Source organism: Pagrus pagrus, assembly GCF_965226575.1.
Source record: "Pagrus pagrus genome assembly, chromosome: 15".
Lineage (NCBI taxonomy): Eukaryota > Metazoa > Chordata > Actinopteri > Spariformes > Sparidae > Pagrus > Pagrus pagrus.
In genome coordinates this window covers 14,657,735-14,681,132 of record NC_140199.1, presented here as the reverse complement: position 1 = coordinate 14,681,132, position 23,398 = coordinate 14,657,735, and the positions used below count along the sequence as shown (strand labels likewise).

General features: G+C 38.6%; 1 protein-coding gene across 4 annotated transcripts in view; it reads left to right on the top strand.

The window, feature by feature from the left end:
• The first annotated feature begins 5,180 nt into the window (after nucleotides 1–5,180).
• Nucleotides 5,181–23,398, top strand: part of cfap46 (cilia and flagella associated protein 46) — a 60,776-nt gene continuing 42,558 nt past the window's right edge. For 3 of the 4 annotated variants that reach the window (XM_084376003.1, XM_084376001.1, XM_084376004.1), the window contains exons 1-18: nucleotides 5,181–5,524; nucleotides 5,606–5,727; nucleotides 7,401–7,532; nucleotides 7,823–7,887; nucleotides 8,786–8,950; nucleotides 9,711–9,834; nucleotides 10,935–11,029; nucleotides 11,926–12,072; nucleotides 12,202–12,301; nucleotides 12,662–12,760; nucleotides 13,231–13,421; nucleotides 14,849–15,074; nucleotides 15,450–15,567; nucleotides 17,593–17,722; nucleotides 18,308–18,432; nucleotides 18,757–18,875; nucleotides 20,030–20,145; nucleotides 23,164–23,376. In XM_084376003.1, coding sequence (XP_084232129.1) covers nucleotides 5,476–5,524; nucleotides 5,606–5,727; nucleotides 7,401–7,532; nucleotides 7,823–7,887; nucleotides 8,786–8,950; nucleotides 9,711–9,834; nucleotides 10,935–11,029; nucleotides 11,926–12,072; nucleotides 12,202–12,301; nucleotides 12,662–12,760; nucleotides 13,231–13,421; nucleotides 14,849–15,074; nucleotides 15,450–15,567; nucleotides 17,593–17,722; nucleotides 18,308–18,432; nucleotides 18,757–18,875; nucleotides 20,030–20,145; nucleotides 23,164–23,376 — 2,336 coding nt within the window. In that variant the 5' untranslated portion in view covers nucleotides 5,181–5,475. The remainder of the gene's footprint in view (nucleotides 5,525–5,605; nucleotides 5,728–7,400; nucleotides 7,533–7,822; nucleotides 7,888–8,785; nucleotides 8,951–9,710; nucleotides 9,835–10,934; nucleotides 11,030–11,925; nucleotides 12,073–12,201; nucleotides 12,302–12,661; nucleotides 12,761–13,230; nucleotides 13,422–14,848; nucleotides 15,075–15,449; nucleotides 15,568–17,592; nucleotides 17,723–18,307; nucleotides 18,433–18,756; nucleotides 18,876–20,029; nucleotides 20,146–23,163; nucleotides 23,377–23,398) is intronic. The other variant, XM_084376002.1, reaches the window with a different exon arrangement.

Here is a 23,398-nt window from a genome sequence, read left to right as displayed (position 1 = left end):
AGCAGAGAACCTGTAAATGATTTATGCTCACTGATGACTCAACATTTCTTGGGAATTCTGCGCCAAAACTGCTGTAAGGTGTAAAAAAATGCATGCAAATGCTCCACAGCATGATTCACATCACTAATTACCCCTGTGTAATAGAAAATCTCATTCCTAAGGATAACTGAATGTTTTGTATACTGATATACGAATGAAAAGAGGTATTATAATTTGCCACATTTTTGTTTGGACGGTCTTTTGATTTCACATTAATAACCAATTGATTCATTGCCTGAAAGGATTTGAAATGGGCACCAGAGAAGGGGCTTAAAATTTAGCCCGAGGCTCATTATCCAATCAATGGCTGCTGTTACTGTACGTCTCTTTTAAAAAAAGAGAGCTTTGGTTCAAAAACTAATTATACCCAGCTCAACGTGGGCTTTCTGATTAAATGCGCTGTGAATTTGAATGCATGCGTTTTAAATCACTAACACCTACGTCTGTTTAAAATTCTATGCTGATTGAGTTGTATCTTAAATGTGGGTGGTCCTGTTGATTATCTGCAGAAACTCGCTTGTGCAGAAAACAGGTCTTGTAGTTAAACTCTCTTTGTATGTGCATATATTTAGTGTGTAGGCTTGTGGGTTAGGGTTGGGGTTATGTTTTTAGCCATGCTTGGGGCATCGCTTTAGGAAGTGATTCAATCGTGGTCAGTCGTACATTTTGAAGTTAGAATATCCCAGCAACCGATGTTATGGCTAATAAGTCATCAAATGTGTCAGAGTTAGTTTTGATGTCTTCATTATTTGGCAAATGTCTTTCAACATCCAACTTGTATGTTGTGCTGTTTGTAATGTTCTGCTATTATTGCTGCCCATGTCTTTGTCCTGCTTCTACTGTGATTTACATGCCTTATATCATGATTGTTATTTCTTTATTTCTTTCTTTTAGGTTGATGCCTAGTGACTTTACCTCCAGCGCCACCAGCAGGTTGAAATTTTAAGCTTTTAGAAAAATTTTCTTCACAGCTACTGGATGGATTGCAATGAAATTTTCCTTTCCTCTAGTTTCAGCATTAGGTTCACATTTGTGGTTTTAAGTGAAATGTCTCACCAACTATTGGATGGACTGTCATGAAACACCTGACCAAATACCTGTTAAAATGAATGACATTCCAATCAGCTTATAAGATGCAGGACCACCCATAAAGGGGCAAAATGGGAAAGCTAGGCTCTGGTAGGCTGGGCCCACCTGCTTTGGTCTATGGAGGCCAGCAATAATAAGCGGTGATAAAACTAAAAAATATTAAAAATAAAATTATTGTGAACCAAAAAAGTCACAATTACTTATTTAAACAACAAAATGAAACATTGAATTTAATTGTTGCTTTGTGGCCTGTTGCATAATTTAAACCCACTTTCCTGAAAATTACATGAGTCATTTTTTTGGTATGCAACATCAAAAATGCACCACAGCCAGCCACAAGACCTGAGAAATGTGCTGATCCAAACTAAGAACATTTTAATGTCGGACTGAATTTCCTTTGCTATGCTAGGAAACTGCAATAAAATGAGAAGAAAAAGAGAGAGCTGGCAAGGCCCAAAAGATTACATAAACCAACTTTTTTCTTTTTGTTTTCGCAATAATTTGCAAATGAACTGTGTTAACAGAGCAGTTTTACAAAGTGCCATAATATCCTACACTCATGTGGTGAACCTTACCCCATCCTTTCGTGAGTCATGATACTACTACTATACCTGTCTACCTGTGGAATGTTCCAAACAGGTGTTTTTGGAGCATTCAACAACTTTCCCAGTCTTTTGTTGCACCTTTCCTAACTTTTTGAAACTCTTTGCTGCCATCAAATTCACAATAAGCAGATGTCTACAAAAATCAATCAAGTTTATGAGGTAAAACATTTCATATACTATTGTCTTTGTACTGTTTTCAATTGATATACTGTATGTCAAAAAGGATTCACAAATTATTACATCTAATTTTACTACTTTTACAAAGTGTTCCAACTTTTATGGAATCAGCTGATGTGCAACTGAGCAATGAAACTGATTAGGGAACATATTTTAATTCAGATCAGCATAAACCTTTGCATTGAATACAGATAATTTCACTGAGCCTGTCTAAGAACATTTAAAAAACTTTTTTAAAATAAACTTTCTTTCAATGAAAGGCTATTTCTATGTATTGCTCACTCTTGCAGTACATTCTTCCATCAAAGACTGGCAGGGTTTTGTAAGCATGCAGATAAAGATTGAAGAAGTGTTTTGGCCAAAGGCAACACAATCAGAACTTCTATGTGTATCTGAATAGTAAAGAATAGTAAATGGACTTGCTTGTGTGTAGCAAAAAAAACACTTCCATGCTGATGTAACCTCTGTTTGGCTGCTGCCATTCTTGTGTATGTGAGCTTCACATGTGCAAAATGCTCAATAATTGATAACAATTTGAGAGTTGATCAATAATTTATTTGATCCCGCTGATTTAATATCTTAAGGATATGCTTGTTGGGATAGAGATGTTGAAATTTATCCCATCAGGGGGCCAGAGAATGCAAAAGAGTTTACTGCACACAATGGCTTTGATTCATTATGAATGAGAGGTGAACTCTGCGTGTGCGGAGCTTCACGCAAACAAATACTTCTACGGAAGGTTTAATATGTAAATGCTTGTTATCAAAAACACACCCACTCTCGGTGGCTGTAGATTTTGATTAATGGCAGTGCAATATGTCATCATTTCACAGCTTGTAGCTCTTTAAAAGTTTCTATTTGATCAAAACACTGGGGGGATTAGTTTTGCTTATGGAATTCAACACATTACTCACAGTGTGAGATACCAGCTAGCTGCTGTAAACCTTGATTTTCTGTTATCAGCATGCTCCTTTTAATTCTTCTTTTTAGACATCAGTCTCATTATAACTTCTGAGGACCTAGAAGTAAATTAAAACTAGCTAACAAATCTGCTCCGACTCATCCTGTTTGTCTGAACACATGTTTACAATGTGCTTCCTGGTGTGAAGCAAGGGAGAAACAGCCTTGTGGGTTTTTGTTTCTATTCATCTCAGGAACACGGCTGGGGGTGATTAATGTAATTTCACTACTGGTGGGACATTGTTTATCTTTGTTCTCCACCTTTTTGTGCGTCAGTGCTGCTGACAAGATTGTGACATGTTGTTATATCCTCATTAAATGTGGCTAGCGCCTGTGCACTGGTCCAAAGATAACTCACAGACACAGCTCATGGATTATCTCCTAATGGCATTTCAATTTCCTTTTCTCATTTTATAAGAGAGCATGACCCAAACACGCCGCATCTCAGCAAAAAAGTATTTATGATTCTGTGTACACTGAAGCTAAATGGAAGTAAAATTATGCTATTGAGGACTATCTGGAGCTTAGCTTTTTTTCATTGGATTGAACTTCAACTCATTTTTCAGTGCCTTAAATTAAATTCTGAAAAGAGTCCAGGCTTGTTATTAATGTAATCCGCGACAGTTAAGTCTTTCTTTGTGAATATGAGCCATTCCTGGAGCTATTCCACTGACAGTGAAGTCAGATATTGTGGACAGAGTGAAGATGCCCTGGTTGTTTTCCACAGGATATTGGTACACACTCCGTCTCATAACTGTTGTTACTTCCATTTGAAAAAGAACATTTTGATAAACATTCCTGCTTTCAATAAGGCTTTGTTTTGGCATTACAAGCCTTGGTCCTGGAATCTCGATTTGTATCTTTCATGTTACTCATATCCAGATAATGCCAGGATTATATGTGATTATAGCCATATGATATATTGTGGAAATTCAATTTTATACGATTACACTGCGGTAAAGATTCTTGCAAGCTACACAGCTGGCAAGTGCATTGTTGTCACCAGCCTGAACAAACACATTTAGCATTATAAAAGCCTATTCATCATCATATAGCAGCATCTGTGTTGGCTAGATTGCCTGGCTACTGGCTTTGTGAAGCCAGTCTCACCCTCTTCCACAACACATTGATTATATCACTAACATAAAGTGATTGGGATTACATCACTAACACAGAGCATTAAACACTTAGGTGTTACAAGAAAATGCCCACGTTTGTCTCACTGATATTTGGACTCTTACTTCACACTTATGAGACATGATTAAAAATATATCTGTTATAAGGCCCACTCATAATGATTTGTTGATCACCTCTCTGAAATGTAAAGTGAAGCATGCACATAGGTGTTTTTCTCTGCAACTCAACAGTGAGTATATAGTAAAATTCACATTAACTCACATTTATCAGCAAAAGCACTGTTGTTGCAGTGACAGAAAAAAGCACCACTCAAACCATTAAGTAGGTCAAGTGACAGAGGAAAAATCTCTTCCAGAAAATAATTATATATTTCACATTTAAAGCCATTCCAAAGGGTGAATATTCTCTTTGTGTGTATATTTAGACAGATCCCACGATGAACCGCTTAACAAATTTGCTTTAGGGCCACTGAAGTGCTAGCCTTCTGTATTTATGCTGCTTTGAAATACTGGCAGGTATACATGATTCTGTCAATTAAACCTCAAACTAGGAACTCCATTATAGGGAGAGCCACAGCAGTTTGCCTTGCCTCGCTTTTTTGTCCCCCTGTCACATCAGTAGCGCCATGTGGTTTGACCAAGTAAATTATATTTGCACACTGAGTGGCCTGATTTCTAATGATGCACTTTGAAGTGAGGAAGCGTTGGGACCGCAAGCATGAAGAGGTGCTTTTTTTTTTGTACCCACATCTGTGTGTCTGTGTGTGTGTTTGAGTAGAGAGAAGGCAGAGAGAAGGAGAGAGTGGGTGAGAAAGGGAGAGAAAAGGATTCTTTCATTTTTTGTCGTGTGTAGTCTTACATTTTTTTTTTTTTCTTTTACTCATAGGCTGTTTTTTTCTCATGAAAATGTATTATGAAATGTGCCTGCAACATCAATACTTATGCCAGTAAAGCCAATTTGATTTGATTTTTGGGAATTTTGTTCAACTCTAGCTTGTAGTCAGTGTAGAGAATTTTAGATGGCCAATAATTAGCCTACAGAAATATGTTTCTGTTCATTGTCTTGGCCAGAGCAAAACTGAACCAAAAGCAACTCTCAAGCCCCTTGGTCCCTTTTGCTTACCGTAGTTCAAGCCCAGTCTCCGGTTGCCTAGTAACGCACCCTGACATCAAACACAGGTGGTGGGATAGTGAAGTTGACGTTAGCATTTCCGTTGATACGGGGCTAGTTTATCATTAAAGTAACTAATAAGTGGCATATTTGCGTTAACACAAGTTTAACAATATCGCATATTTATTAACTAGCTAGTTTCACACACCTGTAATGATAGTTTTGCTTGGGTAGTGCTACACTAGAGTTAAAACTGGCTGAAGTTTTAATGTAGCTAGCTAACATTAGCGAACAACTTATTAGCTTAAACAGCGCTGGCTTAAACGTATTAGAAAACGCTAGTTAACTTTCACCCGACATGGACCTGGATATTCGTCAGTATCTAACCAAGGCAAATGAGCAACGAGGTTTGTAATGCATCAATTGAGGAACAATTACACTTGTAACGACGTTAAAATATGACTAACTGTGTTTAATGTAATGTGTAGACCGTGAAGCTCTGCAGTCAGCCTACCGCTTAATCAAGGACAAGACAGCAGCTGGAACAGGCGGACGCACTCCACGCATTGCCCCAGAGTTGTACGTCGTCTGCGCAGAAGGAGCTCTACAGGTGAGACTGAGGCATGGATACATCGCTGTAGATTTGGTCAGCAGGTCCAAAGCAAAGACTTCAGACATAAGAGATAATGAGTCGTAGCCCCTGGATAAAAGGCTCTGAATCAGTCGAGTGTGTGCCTGCTGAGGACGGATGCTAGAGGACATACTGTATTTTCTGCTATAGCAATTTCCTGGGAACTAATGTGAATCCTATTATCCCAGATAAAATAATCACAGTAGTAGTCTAGAAGCATAAAATGCACACACAGCTTTTATGGAGAGCGGAAGATTTTCTCTGGTCTGTTAAAGAAAACAGCCAACTAGTTCCCACTAGATTAAAGATTGAATGCTAAAGGTTAAAGAGAGAGAGGAATTCAATTTCTACATATCATGCAATATAAATTACACTTATAAATACTGTCACCACATGCATACAGAATCGTGTGTAAACCCACACTGATGACGGTCAGTGTATTTGCTAACAGTCAGCATTAGATTCTTATGCTGAAACTCACTGTATGAAAGATTGATGTGAGAAAACACATGCTCTGAATGTGCCTGCAACCTTGCCTTCCAAGCGCTGTGAGGAGGGTTTCATGTTGTGAGGAGTTCACGACTGCTGAGATGTCGCATAAGACATGATGCTTCAAGCAGCCTCAAAGAATGAAATATTTGCATTTGACTGTGGGAAAATGTAGAGCATATTTATATTAGTAAACGGCTGCTACTGTAATGATATGTAAGCATCTTCTTTTGTGAAAGATCTTGAATTATCACTGACGTTATTAGCATGTAGAGAAGATTCAATTGGTTTGACTAAATAAAGAAGAACCTTTTTTGAGTTTTTTGTGGCAGTGTGTACAGGTACTGCTATATAAAATCATGGAAATAGAACCCTCTGCAGTCCCTCTCTGCTAGAAGAGTCTCATCACATATTTCATTATGCCACTGTTTTCATACCGTTACTTTAGTTTGCTAAATCTAACTATTTTCCCAGTAGGGGATAAGAAATATAAGGGAAAGAGTATTCACTAATGTAAAGTGAATTGTCCCAGGGCAAGGGAAACATATTTGAATAATGAAACACAGTGATATTCCATTATGTGATTTGCTCTGTCTTTTTTATGTCATACAGCAAGTTTTCCCAGTTAAAGTGCAGCTTGCCTTGAAGTCTCAGGCTTAAGTGACTCCTCAGCAGAACTACATCACAATATTCTTCCGTTTTCTAGACAAGCATGAATATTCCTGTAGCGTAAAGACATTTTCTAATGCACTGATCCAGTGTTCATTACTGCCAAGCTTCATTTTATGATCTTCCAGCATGGGAAAAAATAAATACTTAATCATAACACAATTAAAAGCTTACAGTGTACAGTTGAAACTTCTGTCACAGAATTATCTCTCCTGACAGTACTACCATTTCTTCCTGTGCGAATTTATCTGGCAATTAACAGGCGACCATATACTGGATAACACAGGACAGACAGTCTCAAGGGCAACAGCCTGCAATTAAGATGATTGTTTGTCATGTGAAAAATAAATAATCGCATATACAGGAAGCCATTTCTGAATAGTTTCGATAATTTATCACATGTAGGAAAAAGCTGTTTGCACAATAATACTGCAGATACACTTTAAATCTTTATTTTGTTTGCCCTTTGTGTGTCTATTTCTCTGTGTTTTCAGCTGGGTTGTTTGGAGATAAGCGCAGCGTGTCTAAAGATGTACTTTGAAGGGAATCCGCCGGCTAATCAATTTTTGTGTCGAGCCTACCTCTGCCAGGGCCAGCTGAAGTCTCCGCCGGCCACAGGCACTGTGGTGAGGACAGTAAATTAGACACATCTCCTCAGGGGGTTGTGTGTATATCTGTGTGTCTGTGCCAGTGAGGTACAAACACACACTCAGCTACTGTAGAACTATACTGTACGGTGTGATTCTTTAAGGCATGTTGCCCTTTGTTTCTTCACAGTCAAGTGCAGTTTAAAGTTTTTTCTCGGTGTTTTCTCCAACTGTTGTCTTTATTGAATGGTTTGTTTGTCTGATCTTTGTATGTTTGTATGATCTGACAAGTTCTTACTTCCACTTTTTGCATTCTTTTCTATTTTTAGGAAGACTTTGAAGAAGCTGTGCTGTATTTTCTGAAAGCAATTGAAATCTCAAAACGTGAACCAAGGTATGTAACCTCTCTGAAGTGTGCTTGGCTTTCTTCTCTATCAAGAGAGTTGAACAATTTTTATGTCGTGTACTATTTATCATCTCTGATATTGCTCAGAAATTGCCACTATAGTGCTATGGTGCAGCTGTTAAAACATGTAATAAAAGTGAGATATTCACAACAGGGAATGCTTTTTAGCTCTGATGGGTTATGAGAGTTCAGTTCGCAGCACAGAAATTATTCTGGGAGATGAAGGTTTGAATTGCAAAGAACATTGTTGAAATATAACATGATCATTCATGCTTCACCCTGAACCCTTATTCACAAGCAGATGATATGCAGCATGTATTCTTCTAAATGTAACAGCTGACTGGAAGTATCTGTGAGCAGGTTAAAAAGGATGATAAATATAGATGTTTTAATGGAAACTGTGAAAGTTCCCTTGTTCCTTGCTCTGAAAGATGTATTTGGAGATAGCGGCTTAGACTTTGCAAGAAATAAGCACTGATTCTGTCTGCAAATGAACTCATAACTTGTCAATAAAAGAGCTGAATGAGCAATCCCAATCAAAACCAAAGGGAATACATATCTAATACATCCAACCCAGACTAATGCACAACATACTCTCTGGTGAATAAATTAGCAGCGCTCAAACAGTTTGTTCAAACGCTTTTCTCTAAAGCAGCGCCTTGAATTCATAAATTTCACTTATTCCACATGGAAAGGCTCCTGCGGGGTGCTCTCTTGAGGCTCATTGGGCGATGGTTAGTCCACACACATTTGCATAGGACTTCTCCATACCGTGTTGACACTTGGTCTGAATTAAGTTGTACAAGGAGATGAAATGGCTTGCTTGTGCATCATAGATAATTCAGCGTTCTGTTTTCTCCTTTTGCATGTCATTTGTTTCTTTCAGATACTACTTCATAGTCTTCAATGCTTCGGTGCTGTACTTCCAGACAGCGCGTCCTCTCCTGCAACCAGGGCGGTGCCTCCACGTGGTCCCCTCCCTCAGGCAGGTGATCCAGAGTCTGGAGGAGGTGGCAGACCAGGACCACAGCTGGAGGGCTGAACTTATGATGCAAGTGACCCCGCAATGCTCTCTTAGTTGTCTTTCATGAATAAGTCCAATCCTGATTATGTCCAGTCTCATGCTGGAGTCATGGGGATGATGCACAGAGCTAATTAACTTTTGTCCACAGATTCCCCGCTCCCTAGTTAATAAGTTGCATTATTCTCCTCTATGTAATGGAGTATCAGTTCTAATGTCAGCTGTTTTATCATGTTCTCTCCTGACACCACAGGCACAGATGTTAGCTATCTTTGTTCAGAGGACATAATGTACCATTCATGTAGAGTGTAATGTAAATGCCAGGGTATTAATAGGATTTGGTAATGTCTGAAATCCATAGCTTAGTTTTATCCATATAAGATAGGATTGGCAAACATACATGGCTTCTGTTCAAAACTCACTGTGTGGCTATCAAAATGCACTGCCCGTCTTTGAAATGTTGTGTTCACACTGACCACCACAGCGACAAACAAATTATGCCAAACACCGTTTAGTAGTATACAGTGTGATTCTGCAACACTACAGTGTCAGCCACAATAGAACATTACAAGCTTCATAAAGTAAGGGCTATTTTATTTGATTGTGTTACATTGGATGTACACTTGCTAGGTGTACATACACTTACAATTTGGGACCTTGGTGTAGTGCTGTGGAGATTGCTGTAGTAAAACTCACATCGTGGCTAATGTCCATATGTTGTGGAAATATCCCAGTAACCCCTTCCAAACAGACATATTGACGGTGTCATTTGCTCTCTGTTTCCATCCAGGCACCTGATCAAATGTCTGGTGGACTCTGAGAAAATTGAGGAAGCTGCAAGTTTTGCCAGAACTGCAGAACAATTCATCAAGTCACATACGCCACATCTTTATCCAAAACTCTTTACTTTACTGGTAAACAATATTTCTTTGTTACTTGGGGGCTCACGTGTCCAGTGAAAACCATGTAATCAAAAATGTCAATTATTCATTAAATAAGAAAAACAGCCTTGTTTTAACCCTTGTGACATTCATTTTTAACACAAGTAATACATGTTTGGAGTGTTTTTTAGCCTCAAACATAGGAGAATTGGCAAATCTCTCATTATATCTGATACAATACATCAGATACAATATCAATACAATAAATAATTACAAATATATTTGTAAACTTAATCAACAAATGGTTTAAATAGGACAATATTTATGCTTCGGTATTATGGGTAATGTTCTATTTAAGTAGTTCAAAGATAATACCTGGTATAGTCACCTGGTTGTTGACTAAATGTCAGTGTTTAACAAACTGTCTCTTTGATGGTTTCATAGATTATGTAACTGGGATCCTAACTCTGTCTTTACATTAACTGTGATCCTAGGTTAAGCAATTCCTTACCTGACCCTTTTTTATTAAACTTACCCCTGTCCTGTACTGTATCTATGAACTACTTTTCATTCAGTTAATTCTGTTTAATTTAATTGTATATATAGTGTACAGTCAAAAAAATGTTTTCCCTTAAATAGTGATTTTAAGTATTTTAATTAGATGTTCATTTTCCATTCATAATTTTATTACATAAGTTCAATGTAAATTGTCATATCTAATGCAAGGTTTTTCTATCATGTTGATTCAATGTGAATAAATTAAAAACACTTACTCTGATTAAATTGAATTAATGCAGATTTACAAATAAACCATATGTGTTTATTTGATTTTTACATATAAAGTCTAGGGGGACTTCTTGATAAACATAATGTGTTTTTCATGTGTTTATATTTAAAAGTAATGCATTTCAAATGGATAATTCTGCCTCCTACAATAAAGCACATATCTACATACAACAATTAATTTATACAGATGGACTCAACATGATAGAAAAACTCTGAATTAAATGTGACCCTTTACATTGAACTTAAGTGATAGAATAAGTTGCAAAACATACATGAAATTAAAACTGCATAAATATTTTGCATACATTATTTTTTTTGAGTGTAACACCTGTACTCTTCTCTTCTAGGTACATCACAAGCTGAATGAGGGCGATGTACTCATTGAAATGAGCAGGCAGTGCTCTACCTTAGCAATCATTTACAGAATACAGGAACTGAAAAAGTAAGGAAAGTTTCTGTCCTATATTTAAGTAAAACTTTATTTCTGCTATGATATTGCTGGAGGATTTGTTTTGCAAAAAGCATTGTTTTTGTGCTGTCATGGTGTCATGATGAAAGCCTATTCCATCTATCTGCAGCTAAGATAAACAAGTTTTACAGTAGCAGTCATTGTCAAAGGAGAGAAGCGTTTGATCTGCTTTAATATTGTTTGCTCTTTAACAACTGTGGAAGAAACATTGTGTTTGAAAGAATATGTGTTATTGATTGATTGCATGTTTCCTTTTTTAGAATGCCTCTTGCTAACGATAGAGGCAAGTTCAGTCATAAACTTTGTAATTTATGACCTTATTAACGGTCATATCGAGGTCTGATTTATGCATTCTGTATTTGTAACCCGCAATGTGTATTTGTCTTAGATGGCATGTTTTCTTAAGCTGTAGAGCTTACAGGGGGATATTGATGTGTTTTTGATCCTGAAGCTTTAACACCTTCAGCTAACTTGGAAGCTCTTCAAACACTGACCCACTGGCCCTCAGCTTAGCCTGAAGCATCCTATAGCGGGCGGTTTTATCTCTCTTCCTGTGTACATGAATAGTATAGTACCATAGCTTCTGGTGTGGCATGGTACAATCCCAGTCCTAGCCCCCACCCGCTTCCTGCAGGCTGTACTCAACATGTCACAGCTCCTTATGGTTCTTGAGCTCAGCTATAAACGCTCAGCATGACGCAGTCTGACCCAGCCATCATTGGCATCATATAGGTTATTTTGCCTAAGGTTTATGCACTGTTAGTGTGAGTACATCAGGGAAGGAATGAAATTGCAGATGCATGCATACTCTTGAATGCATAAGTGTATATGTATGAATATAGGCAGGAAGGTTCTAATGTGGTTTGTAGCAGGTTGGAAGAAATGAAGGAGGATGAGTCAGCAAAAGAGAAGCTAGAGTATATTTTCCATCTCCTGGTGGACTGTGCTGAAGTATCCACTACACCTGTCAACTCCAGCCCTCTTCAGAGCCCAGCACCCGCCCAACCAGCTGACAGGTGTGTGACCTAAAGTGACCTAAACAAATCTCCTACTCTTACCATTGTTGCTCCATGCAGTACATGGCTCAGATTACTGTACTGAAGTGTTGTGAACTGTATAAATTATTTTTTATCTGGGATTTGCAGAGTTGCCTTGCTTCTGGAGTTGGCTCTGCTGGCCTTGCAAGTGAAGCATCAGAAAGTTGCTGTCGACTGCTTGAAAGAGCTGAAGTCGATGGGAGAGGCTGTGAGTGTTCGATATTCTGTTGAGCCTCAGGCAGTAGCGTGGCTCCGTACTGTAACTGTCCATATTACAGGGACACATGCAAATTTATGCATGGGATTTGACATCCCCTCTTAAGCGGGCATTTGACAACGATGAGATTAATTAGGTGAGCTCAAGCCCAAGAGCCTAAGAGGTTGCTGCATTTTTGATTACTTTCAGCAACGTAGAATTTGTTTCACAGAAAAGGTGTTTTTTCAGAAATGTTCCCTCTTCATTCTCGCATACTGAAGTAAAACGATAACATATATATGAAGGATACGTGTCATCCTCTCTTTAATGCACTGCTGACTCTTAAAATCACATGTGTTTTTGTCTTTTTAGACTACTGGCCAGCACATAATGATGGAGTGTGTCAACTGTGAAATCAACCTTCTGAAGAGAGAGGCGAAGATGAATGACTACTCTAAAGCCAGTGTGGAGGTACTCAATCATATGTCTGAATTATCAGTCATGTGTTTCTGCTGCATGTTTTTCTTGCAAGCACTGGACCCATTGACAGAGGCTTGGTTATCTGTTCAATAATATTTTTTCTCTTTTCTTATTCTTTGTTTAAGGGTTTCAATCCAGAAATCCACCTTCATGTAGTGTCCGTGCCTTAAGTAACCACTAACCCATCTAAATGCACTTTGTCAGCTGGAGTTTCAGTGGAGAATTTTAATTATCATATATTCACTGTAGTATATTTTTCCTATTTTACATGTAAAAAATCTTGAGGGAAGTAGGTTCATGTAATCCCATTTTGTACCATATTTTGCTATGAAAGCTGTCACATTTAAATTTGGCATCACATATTCAATGGAATGCATTCCAAGTACGCTTGCCAATTGACAGAAGTGTTCTGCTGTCGTTGCTACCAGAGAGATTCTCAATCTGTAGCTGTTGTCCCACAGGCCCGGCTGAAGGAGATAGGCAAGCTGGATCAGTGGCTGCAGACTGCAGTGAGGGAAGGGGACCCTCAGGCCATGCAGGCAGTGTGTGCTACCCAGTGGAGCTTCTGTCTGCCCCTTTTGCAGCACAACCTCAGGAAACACATCAAGGCACCTCTGCTCAGTGTGGCCCGAGTACTGGAAGACATGCAAAGGTTTCCAGCTCCTTTAAATTCACCATGATACATGATTATGTGTGTATGTCTTAGGGCTTCTCAGTTTGTTTTATAGTTGGACTTCGCTGCACATATTTTTGGCTGAGCTTGTTAGCTAAGCACAGAAATGTTTTACAGAAAAACAGGTTGTGGCCTTATTTAACATTCAAGCAGTCTACATTTAACAAGATTAAGGGTAGATTATCGGGGCCTATATTCATCATTTTCTGATTATTGGTGTCAGTGATTTTTCTGTGAGATTGCAGATAAAATAAACTAAATAAAAAAACACAAAAAATATCTCACACAATGTCCCGCCTACAACAATATTTGATTGGTAACACGATACAATTAATAGCCTATAAATACTGAATAATCTGAATCTGCAAAGTAACTAGTAACTGAATTTCTAAAATAAGTAACTTATTTATTTTAAGTATACAGTAATGGAAAATGGAAATACTCAAGTAAAGTACGTCAAAATTGTACATAAGGACAGTACTTGAGTAAATTGTATTTAGGACTATTTCATCACTGGTTATTCGAAATGTTGACAGAGATTTTCATTTTTACTGTGAATGAATATCTGTCCAAAATATCGTTTTTTTATTTATCTCCTTGATTTCTAAAGTATCTGTATCGGCCCTGGAAAAGCCGTATTGGTTGACCCCTAATCAAGAGTCACCCAGAAAACCTGATGCTTGCACAAAATGCTGATGCTTGCACAAGAATTGTCTTGACTCAGTTTCAACACCTCAAAGTCTTGGTTTTGTCTTGGTTTTGTACCACTCTGGTCTTGGTAATTACTTTGTCTCAGTTTAGGTGGTCTTGACTACAACATTGCTGCATTATATCAGGAAAATCTCTAATGGGCAACAACACTGATCAGTATTGCGATGACAATATGACTTATTATCATATTAGCTCTTCTGTCCTTCCTCAGCCATCGTGCTAACCGACCTTGAAGTCGCCACAAACTTGACACCAATTAATCTGAGGGCAGTTGATGGCTAGCTAGGGCTTTATCTGATTGGCCAAATGAAGTGTGAATGCATGGTGCATGGAAAAAGGTGTACTTTCTCAAAACATTTTAGGCAGTCTTTGTAATGTGTTTTTTTGCATATGTTCAAATCTCGATGATGATGAAAATACAATTTATTAGCATTAGTTGTAATGGAGGCTGACGGCACATTTACATTTTTACAATTATTAACCTTAAAATAAACCTGAAACGCATTTTACATTTGGATCAAGAAAAATGATGATTTGTGGTATGAAACAGTTTTGTCAGACCAACATTTAGGTATTTTTCAAGATGACAGACGCATCATTAGTATATCCTGTTTAAAAATTTGGTCAGACGCATTGATTTTTCTTCCTTTGTAGTATGTCAGTTATATTGATACATTGGTGTGTTATTTTCACAGTACTTTGCTGGAGATGCGCTGTCAAGTCCACTCAGAGCTGGCGGTGATTGAAGAGGAGGAGGGGCGCCTTGAGGCTTCTTTGACTCACCTCCAGAAAGCCCTGCTGCTCGATAACGGGACACAACGAGAACGGCTTTCGTCAGCTCTCCGCCTACTGCAGATCAGAGGGACCCTCTACCAAACGCCCTCCCGGACAGAGGATAAAGCCGCCATGCTTATGCAGCAGGTTTTCAGCCCATCTGTGTCAGACAGTCGAACATTATAAAACGTAACGAGTCTTTGAAGCTGAACACGGCAAGATTTTTATGCATGAACAGCAATCATACACGGCTACAGTGAAGGATGAGAGCCTCTTATAGCCCCAGAACTTAGTTGTTGCAAATCAGTCTAACAGTTAACATGCTGTGTGCTGGTTTGATGAGACAAGAGTAATTGTAATTTGTGTGCCATGAGATAAAAAATCAGCGCGTTTTGATGTTTCTTGTTATACTTAAAAGTCACAGAGGACAACATAGCTAGTCATAGGACTGTACAGTAAGTAAACTGTATGACTACAAGTAAACATCCAGTCTGACATCCAACCCTTCCCTCTCTATCTCAGATCAGGGACATGAAGCCCCTAGATAAGACAGACATTCGTCCCATCCTGGTCACTGCGGGACTCCTTTTGGCCCCTGATGATTTCCAGATGGTCCTGGATGCAGACAACACCTCTGAAAGTACAGATTTTTTTTTCTCACTTCTCACAATTTTACAGACAAAATGGTATTCTCCTAATGCATCTGATTTACAAGATCTTCTCCCATAGGGATTTAGTAGGTTGAAACGCAAGTCCTTTATTACTATGATTTACTTTTTCCCCTTGTATCTGCAGTATGAATCACACATTTCATTAAACTTTTGTGAAAGGACAGTTTACTGGCCTGGAAGCATGTACTCCAAAGAACTCTAATCTGGGGTACATTCTGCAGACAATAAGGCCATTAATGCGTATATTATTTAAGAACGGAGTGAGAAAATATGATAAGTAAGCAACTATTTTATAGCATCAAACAATACGGCGGTAGGGATTGGTGGTTTTGTGCTCATTATAGTTATATCAATATAGGCTTTGTAATATTATTTCTTTGAGACATTTATGGTTTGTGTTTTCTCCATCCTCCATCTGCTCTGTTCTGAGCGTCTGATGAACCTGCTGCTCACCCCTGTACGTAGCTCTCTCTCTTCTCACTTTCGTAGCTTTCTCTGTACTAATTGTGGTGGCTTCGGAACACCGTGTTTTTGTCGGAGGGGGTTTTATTTTCTTTGAAGATAATTTAATGAGTCCTGTTGCATTAATGATACGAATGGGCCTACGGATCAGGAGATATCATAAATTATTGAGCAATTAAACATTTATCTCAAGTGTTGAACTGTGGCTCGGGTAATGTTTTGGGATCTTGTTAGGTCATTGATGAAAGACCAATCCCGCTGATATGACTGAGCTCTCCCTCACTCGCAGGATGCACCTGGAAGGCAGTCCTCTGCACTGATTGTGTAAGGACCGACTTTTTCAGTAGAGTAGGCACTGATTGCACGCAGATTGTGAGTGCAAATTGAATAAGAGTCACAGAGCAAAATAGGTATGCTCTGTCTTCTATGTAAATTTGTCCCGAATGTTTGAATCAGGACTGAAGCTCTTTCAGTAGCAGCCTTAACCTTTGTCTCTAGGTTGTGTATTCTCCGAGAGTCAGCCTGTATTAGGTGCAGCTCACACATCGACTGTGTGCAGTGGATAATGGAGCAGAAGGGCCTGAGCTCAGGGACAGTCTTTGATCTCAGACTCATTCCAGGCTCCTTGGTCCACAGCATCAAATGAACATTCAGCAGTCCTAATGACCCAGTGAAAAACTCCCCTCTGACAGCTAATCAAAGGGCTTCTTTTGCAGGCATGGGTTAAAAGCTACAGTCCCTGGAGACACCTCTTGTTTTTGTCCATTATCCTCAAGCGTGCTCTAGTTGACAACACTTAAGCATTGTGGTCTGAGCTTCAAAGCCTGCACAGAAAGTAACTCTTGAGACTCGAAGAACTAATTATTTACAGCATGTCGCATTTTACCATTTAGTGTTGTACCTCTGATGTTTATCAATGAGAGGTTTGTGCATGAATAGAGAATGTGTGAGTCTGTATTTGACTTCGAAGGTTGAGCACACAGGCACTGAAGCATTTTGCTTCTTTGAAACACTCCAGTGAAAGTCACAGACCTCTATTTATATTTCAGCTCAATGAAACAAATGCTTGAATAGCCATGTTGCTGCCGAAGGGTCTGAAAAAGCCTGGAATGTGCTTCTTTGCTGTTTTGTTTTTTTGTTTAGTTTTACGTTTTTGTCGTACATGTCGGATCAGATTGCAGTCAGTATCATCTCTGTTTTAAAGAGTTGGCATTGTTAGAAATAGGCCATTTTCTCTTGTGTGTCTCTTAGTTGTGTTCCCTCTTGCTTACATGGAAATGGCATAATAAGGATCATTACGTAACTTCCTCAAAAGGATAACAATCTTACTGTGCATATGATTGCACAGTTGTTACTCGTTCTTTGAGTTCTAGACGATCATTCAGGCATAAGGAGTTGTGCAACAGAATGACTAGACATTTTGTTATGCAAACTAGACGGGAAATTGTATTGATTTATTATTTAGAGAAAATGCTTTTCCAACAGCATTAATAAGTTTGACTCATGTATTCAGTGCTCCAACAATTGTCTAGTTCCCGTAGGCAGTCCTGGATCTGGACCAGGGGCCTCGCTCTCTGCTAAGGCTCAGCATCACTCTACGTCTGTGGGGAAGGTTGATGGACACCTAGCCCGACAAGGAGATGACACAGACAACACAGAGAGGTGTGTGTGTTGGGACTATTACATTTATTATCTATGACTACAGATACAGTATGTGAATACAAGTCAGAGATTTTTTTCTCTCTTTTTTTCCCTGTCTTCTTGCTAGTGTAAAATTTTCTTCATAATTATTTTTGAGCTGACAGGCCTTCCAGTAACCCAGTTGGAATATTGGCCATATAATCAGCCTTTCATGCCTTTTTGAATTTATTACTCCTTGCTGTTACTGAACATTAGATATAAATAAATGTGTGATGTATTGGTCTTCTCTGCAGTTAAACTTGTGTGACTATAGGAATCTGCAACCTTCTATTACATCTCCATTTTCAAAGCACATAGTTGAGTTCCCCCACTCCAGCAATATCATTACGATATAAAATGGGCACGTCAGGAACGGCAGGCATAATGGTCAGGAGAGAGCAGAGCCATCAGGACTTGAAGATTCCCCAAAGGAAAGACTTGTTATTCATGGCCCTGCAAACAAACAACTTTAAATCATACAGTATGCAGTTTGCTGCTGTGCCCTTGACCTGACCTCCACCTTTTCAGAAAGGAATCATCTCTGTCTTTATTTCTTGGCTGTTCCAGGGTGAAGTTGTGGGCAACACTGGTGAAGACAGCCAGGAAACAGGAAGTTTGGGATGTGTGCCGAGCTGCTTGTCGATTCTGTTTGCTTTTCGATGATGGGAGATGGAAAGTTTCCAACACTGACAGTAAGATGATGAATGCTCTGTAGACTGCTGGTAAAATAAATGAGAAATTCCAGAGGGAGAGGCTATTAGAAAATTAGAATGATATAAAGACTACAGACTTAGATATACCACCACTGACTAATCTCAGCTCATTGTTCATGTGTAAATCACATTCATTATAATTATGGATCTGATTTACATGAAGTTTAATTTGGTTATAAGTATCTCAAATGAAAAGAAGCAGATGGACAAGAAGTAGTCATAGTAGTAGGTGTTATAAAACTGTAAAATGAAGGAGACATCATTAAGAGAATTCACATCACAGATATTGTCGATCTGATCCAGAGTGTCGATGCTCAGAGGAAGAGAGCTGTGCAGAATGTCTTCACGGTTGCAATGGAAGCCAAACCTGTGTAAGGGACTTGCTGCGCCTTTTAGCTGAAATCCGCTTCATCAGCGCTGAGGTGAGTGCTTACTAAGTGCCTCCTTATACACACATATGCACACTTTTGATGTTATTTTGATAGTAATCCACAAAAAAAAAACTGCATTTGGTATCTATCCATCCTAAAATTTACGGTCTTGGTTTATTTGGCAAAACATGTTGTGACAGCAGAAAAAGCGAATGCTGTGTAATATGAGAGAAAACACTTGTTGAGCAGCTATTTTTTTAGAAATACAACTGAAGAGTGTATCTATTTACAGTGAGACCAAACAAAGTGACATTGTTTTAAGTGGAAATAGACAACTTTTCAAGTTCCCCTCTCCTAGCATCTGCCTCTGGTATTACTGTTTTGAACTGTCTGTTCGTTGAAACTCATCTACAGAATTTACCAAGAGCAGTGGAAAGAGTACATTCACATTCTCTGGTCTATTTCAGCTTTTTGTTTCAGTATCTTTATGGCTGCAGAAGTTTTTGTACTTAGGTGTTCATGTTCTCAGAAACTATTTGAGCTTTCTAAGATCATAGGAATATTGTATTTGATTTGTTTAGCTCCAGCTCTTCTTTTGAAATACGAGATTAGGAACAAAGACTGCTTGCAGTAGTAAACGTGCATTCTGGGATTTTTAACAAGCCCGCGAGGTAGATGTTGATTTGTTGGAGTCAGAGTCTGTTGTGCTTCTCATATGAGCTTGTCTTATTGTGTAATCCCACTTCCCATCAAGCCTGCAGCTCCAAGTTTTTATTACGTCCATAGAGATGTTAACTTGATAGCACTTTGAAGAAAATGCAGACAACTATCCACAGAAACTAGATGACCCTGCCAAAAACTGACTCACACTGTACCCTCGCTGCTTGTATCTCTGCCTTTGTTCCACGACACATGGGTATTATATTTTGAGAATAATTCATTAATTTAAAAGATACCTGTGTCTCAGTCTGATGATGAAGACAGGTTGCTTGTGTCTTACTTGAGTTGTCCTCCACTGGCGTAAAATTCTCAACAGTCATTTCCTTTTCTTTGATCTGCTTCAGCTGAGCCTTAACGGCTCTAGAGAAGCTGTCATCCGATAGCAGGAAGTCTTCTCTTATCCTTTTATTATGAAGTTGTCAAAACAGTAAGTCAACTTTAATATTATCTCTTGAGGTTGAGGAAATGTATCCTGTCTTGCTTAGGCTACAGTCCAAAAGCTGCGGACAGAGGGGGTGCAGCTGAACAGCCCTGCTGTCCCTATTCCAGTGGGAAGAGAGGTGTGTGCGTCTGACGATGATCCACACTGGGTCATTTACAGGTACAAACACAATATCAGTAAACTAGAATATGTTTGTCTGTTTTGCATAACTTATGTCTATGCACTGTGATTTATTCTTTATTATTATTTGCATAAACCAGATTTAATACGTTTTATTCATGTCTAGTCTTATTTTGCAATATTATATGATTTTACATCTTGTATGACCATATTAAACAATTGAAATTTGAATTTTATGTTTTGTTTATATCATTAACAGCTAAAGCAGCAATATAAGCAGTGATAGAAGACCTCAATAGAATCATATTTTCTCCATTGTGTGTCTACGTTTTGTTCACTGTTTTGCTATCCCATGTTGCAGTTACAAAATTACAAATGCTTTTAAGAAATCATGATTTAATTTGATTTTTAAAAATTTCATAAGGCCCAAAAAACTTAGGTCCCAAATAATGTTGTAGGGTTTGAAACCTGGTGTTTGTAAAATTGATAAAATGTTTTGCTATATAGGATTATATAATTAACTTCTAATGCCTCCATGTGAATCTGTTAGTATTGCTGTGAAAAATGTGTGTATGTAAAGGGACAATATTTTGTACTTCAATGACAGTGGCTCATGTAATGGGGTAGTGAGTAATCGTCCAGGTTGCTTTCACACCTCACCTGTTTGGTTCGGTTAAAACTGACCCTGGTGCGTTTTCATGGTCAGCGAGGTTCATTTGGGTTGGTGTGAAAGATGTCTATTGGACCAGCCGCATAGCCACTGGTCTGCCCAGATGTGCCTGTGCCATCTTAATCTAAAGCTGGCACAGTCAACAAAAAAGAAAAATGAGTTGGCAGCAAGTAAAAAAAAAATCTTACATTGTTTCTCATTATTTTTTACACTATTTTAATTCATTGGAAAAAATAGACTGAAAGAGACTTCATGTCACTTGTAATGAAATTTCAAATGTGGTTGGGGTCACCTTGGTGCACATCAGCTTTTATGCTATTCATTTGGTCAGTGACAGATCATTACAGCAAAGATGTCAGACCGAGCTCTTAGGCCATAATCCAAACACAATCGCTCCAGCCATGACCCTGGGAGACTACAGGCTCTTCTAACCTGACCTCTCCAACCTCCACCCCTATACACAATGCCGCTTCCTGTTAAGATTACGGATCTATCAGCGATAGACGGATGAGCAGATGTTGAGTGACTAGACCATTGCAGTTGCCACAACTCAAGGTCTGTCATTGCTACAACAGTTGTGTTGTTTTGTTATTGTAAACTTTATTGCAGCATTGAATGAAGAAATAGAAGTTGCAGCTAACCTTGGTCACCTTATTTATTGAAACAATCACATTTTGCCAAACCACAGTAAACAATTCAGTACCCTGCTATCAATGCAATGTAGGATACAACTCTGACAGTAAGAAAATGTTCTATATAATGTTTTTTATGAGATCATAAAATAGATGATAATTAATAATCAAATAACTTTTTGCTTTGGTTCTTGCACATCTCATATCCCACAGGCGTTAATTAATGTCTAGCTACGCTACTGAATTGGACCCTGGTGCGGATCAAACAACCAGACCGAGACACTTGAAAACGTGTTCTCGGTCTCAAGCAGACTGGTGTAGTTTGTTTGTGGTGTGAAAGCAAGCAGATCACCCACAGGATTTTGGGAAAATTATATGTGTTTTTTGCACGATTTCAAAAGCTTAGTTACTAATAAATCCATCTGCTGAACTGTGAACTGTCCAGGAAGCAATCTTATAACCATCTGTAGCCAAGCTATGGATTTATATGAAATCATTTCATAGTAACACCTATGCACATCAGTGCGGTATTTTCGATATCTAACAGGTCAAAAGCTGTGAACACTGCTGTGCTGTATCCAACTTCATGCACTTGATCAGTTCATTAAGTCTATTAGAAAGTGTGTGACAGCGATCCCATAATAATGAGCCCCAAATCATTACTGCACATGCGGCTGATATGCAGTCCAATATTACTAATAGTCCTAATAATCATTTCTTTGTGAGCTCTCTGTGGAATTTGATTTCCCCATGTGGGCTATGATGATGTGCTAATGATGCAGGATGACAATCACTAAATCTGTCAAATTAACAAGTTACCTGTCAGTCTGTATTACTTCATATTCACTCCTCTTGGTTTGTTTGTAAAACATGTGAACAGGGACCAGATCACAACTACAATGCAACAGTTTATTGTAATACATTTTAATAGTAATACATTTGTGTAACTGGCCAGAAATAATAAAAGGCAGTGGTGGGAATGACACAACAAAAACTAAACCTTTAAATATTATGATTATTTAACTAAAGACCAAGATGTCTGTACACCACAAAGCTCCAGGTCAGACACTACCACCGCCTCATACCATTTACAGACAGATACGAGTTATGTTGTTAAGGGTGGTTACTGTATATTACTGACTGATTGTGGGATTCAAAACTCCACATTGGAGCCACATAAAATCCGTACTTTTTATTTTTTATTTTAAGACAGCTTTATACCTGTAACTTGTCTCCCTGGATTACAGTCATGGTTGTCTCCCTTTAGTCTTTACAGCCTACTCTCTTTATTGAATTGACAAGACCTAACATATTACTTTCAGCAGTGAAACTACTGCACTATTATTACACTTTGCCTGAAATTTGCCTGAAACTTGCTTTCAGCACTTCGTAACATTATGAGGGCTGAGAGCTATCAATGTGTATCCAGGTGCTTGATAAATTGCTGTTGATGCCTCATTAGATATAATTTATTTGACATTGTTAGGGTGCATTCCAGGCTCTTTTGTGCATCATGCAGAAAAACCTGCCAGCAAAGCATGCCAATTTTATTCAGCTAATGGAACTATTCATGTAAAAAAACTCATGCATTATAAGTTTTAACAAGGAACTTTTTAAAAATTCATTGACTTTTCACCTTTAGTTTAATTAGAGAACACCTTGTGGCCACTTTACTGTCTTTCTCTCTTACACAAAACAAAACTCTCTCCCTCTCTTTCCCACTACCTACTGTACCTTTCTACCTCTCTCACCCAGGGACTGGATCCAGGCTCTGTCAGCCTACGCCACCTCCAACTTCTTGCGGGCAGCAGAGCTTGGAGCAGAGATCAGAGAGCCGTGGGTGGTAGCAAATGCAGCCATTTACCTGTGGAACTACAGCAGCCACTTGTTGGCAGCTGGGGAGTACACATGCCTGATTCCTACCTTCCAGATTCTGGTGGAGATGATCCGAAAGACGGAGTACACGGGGTAGGCCGGGTCCCTAAATTAG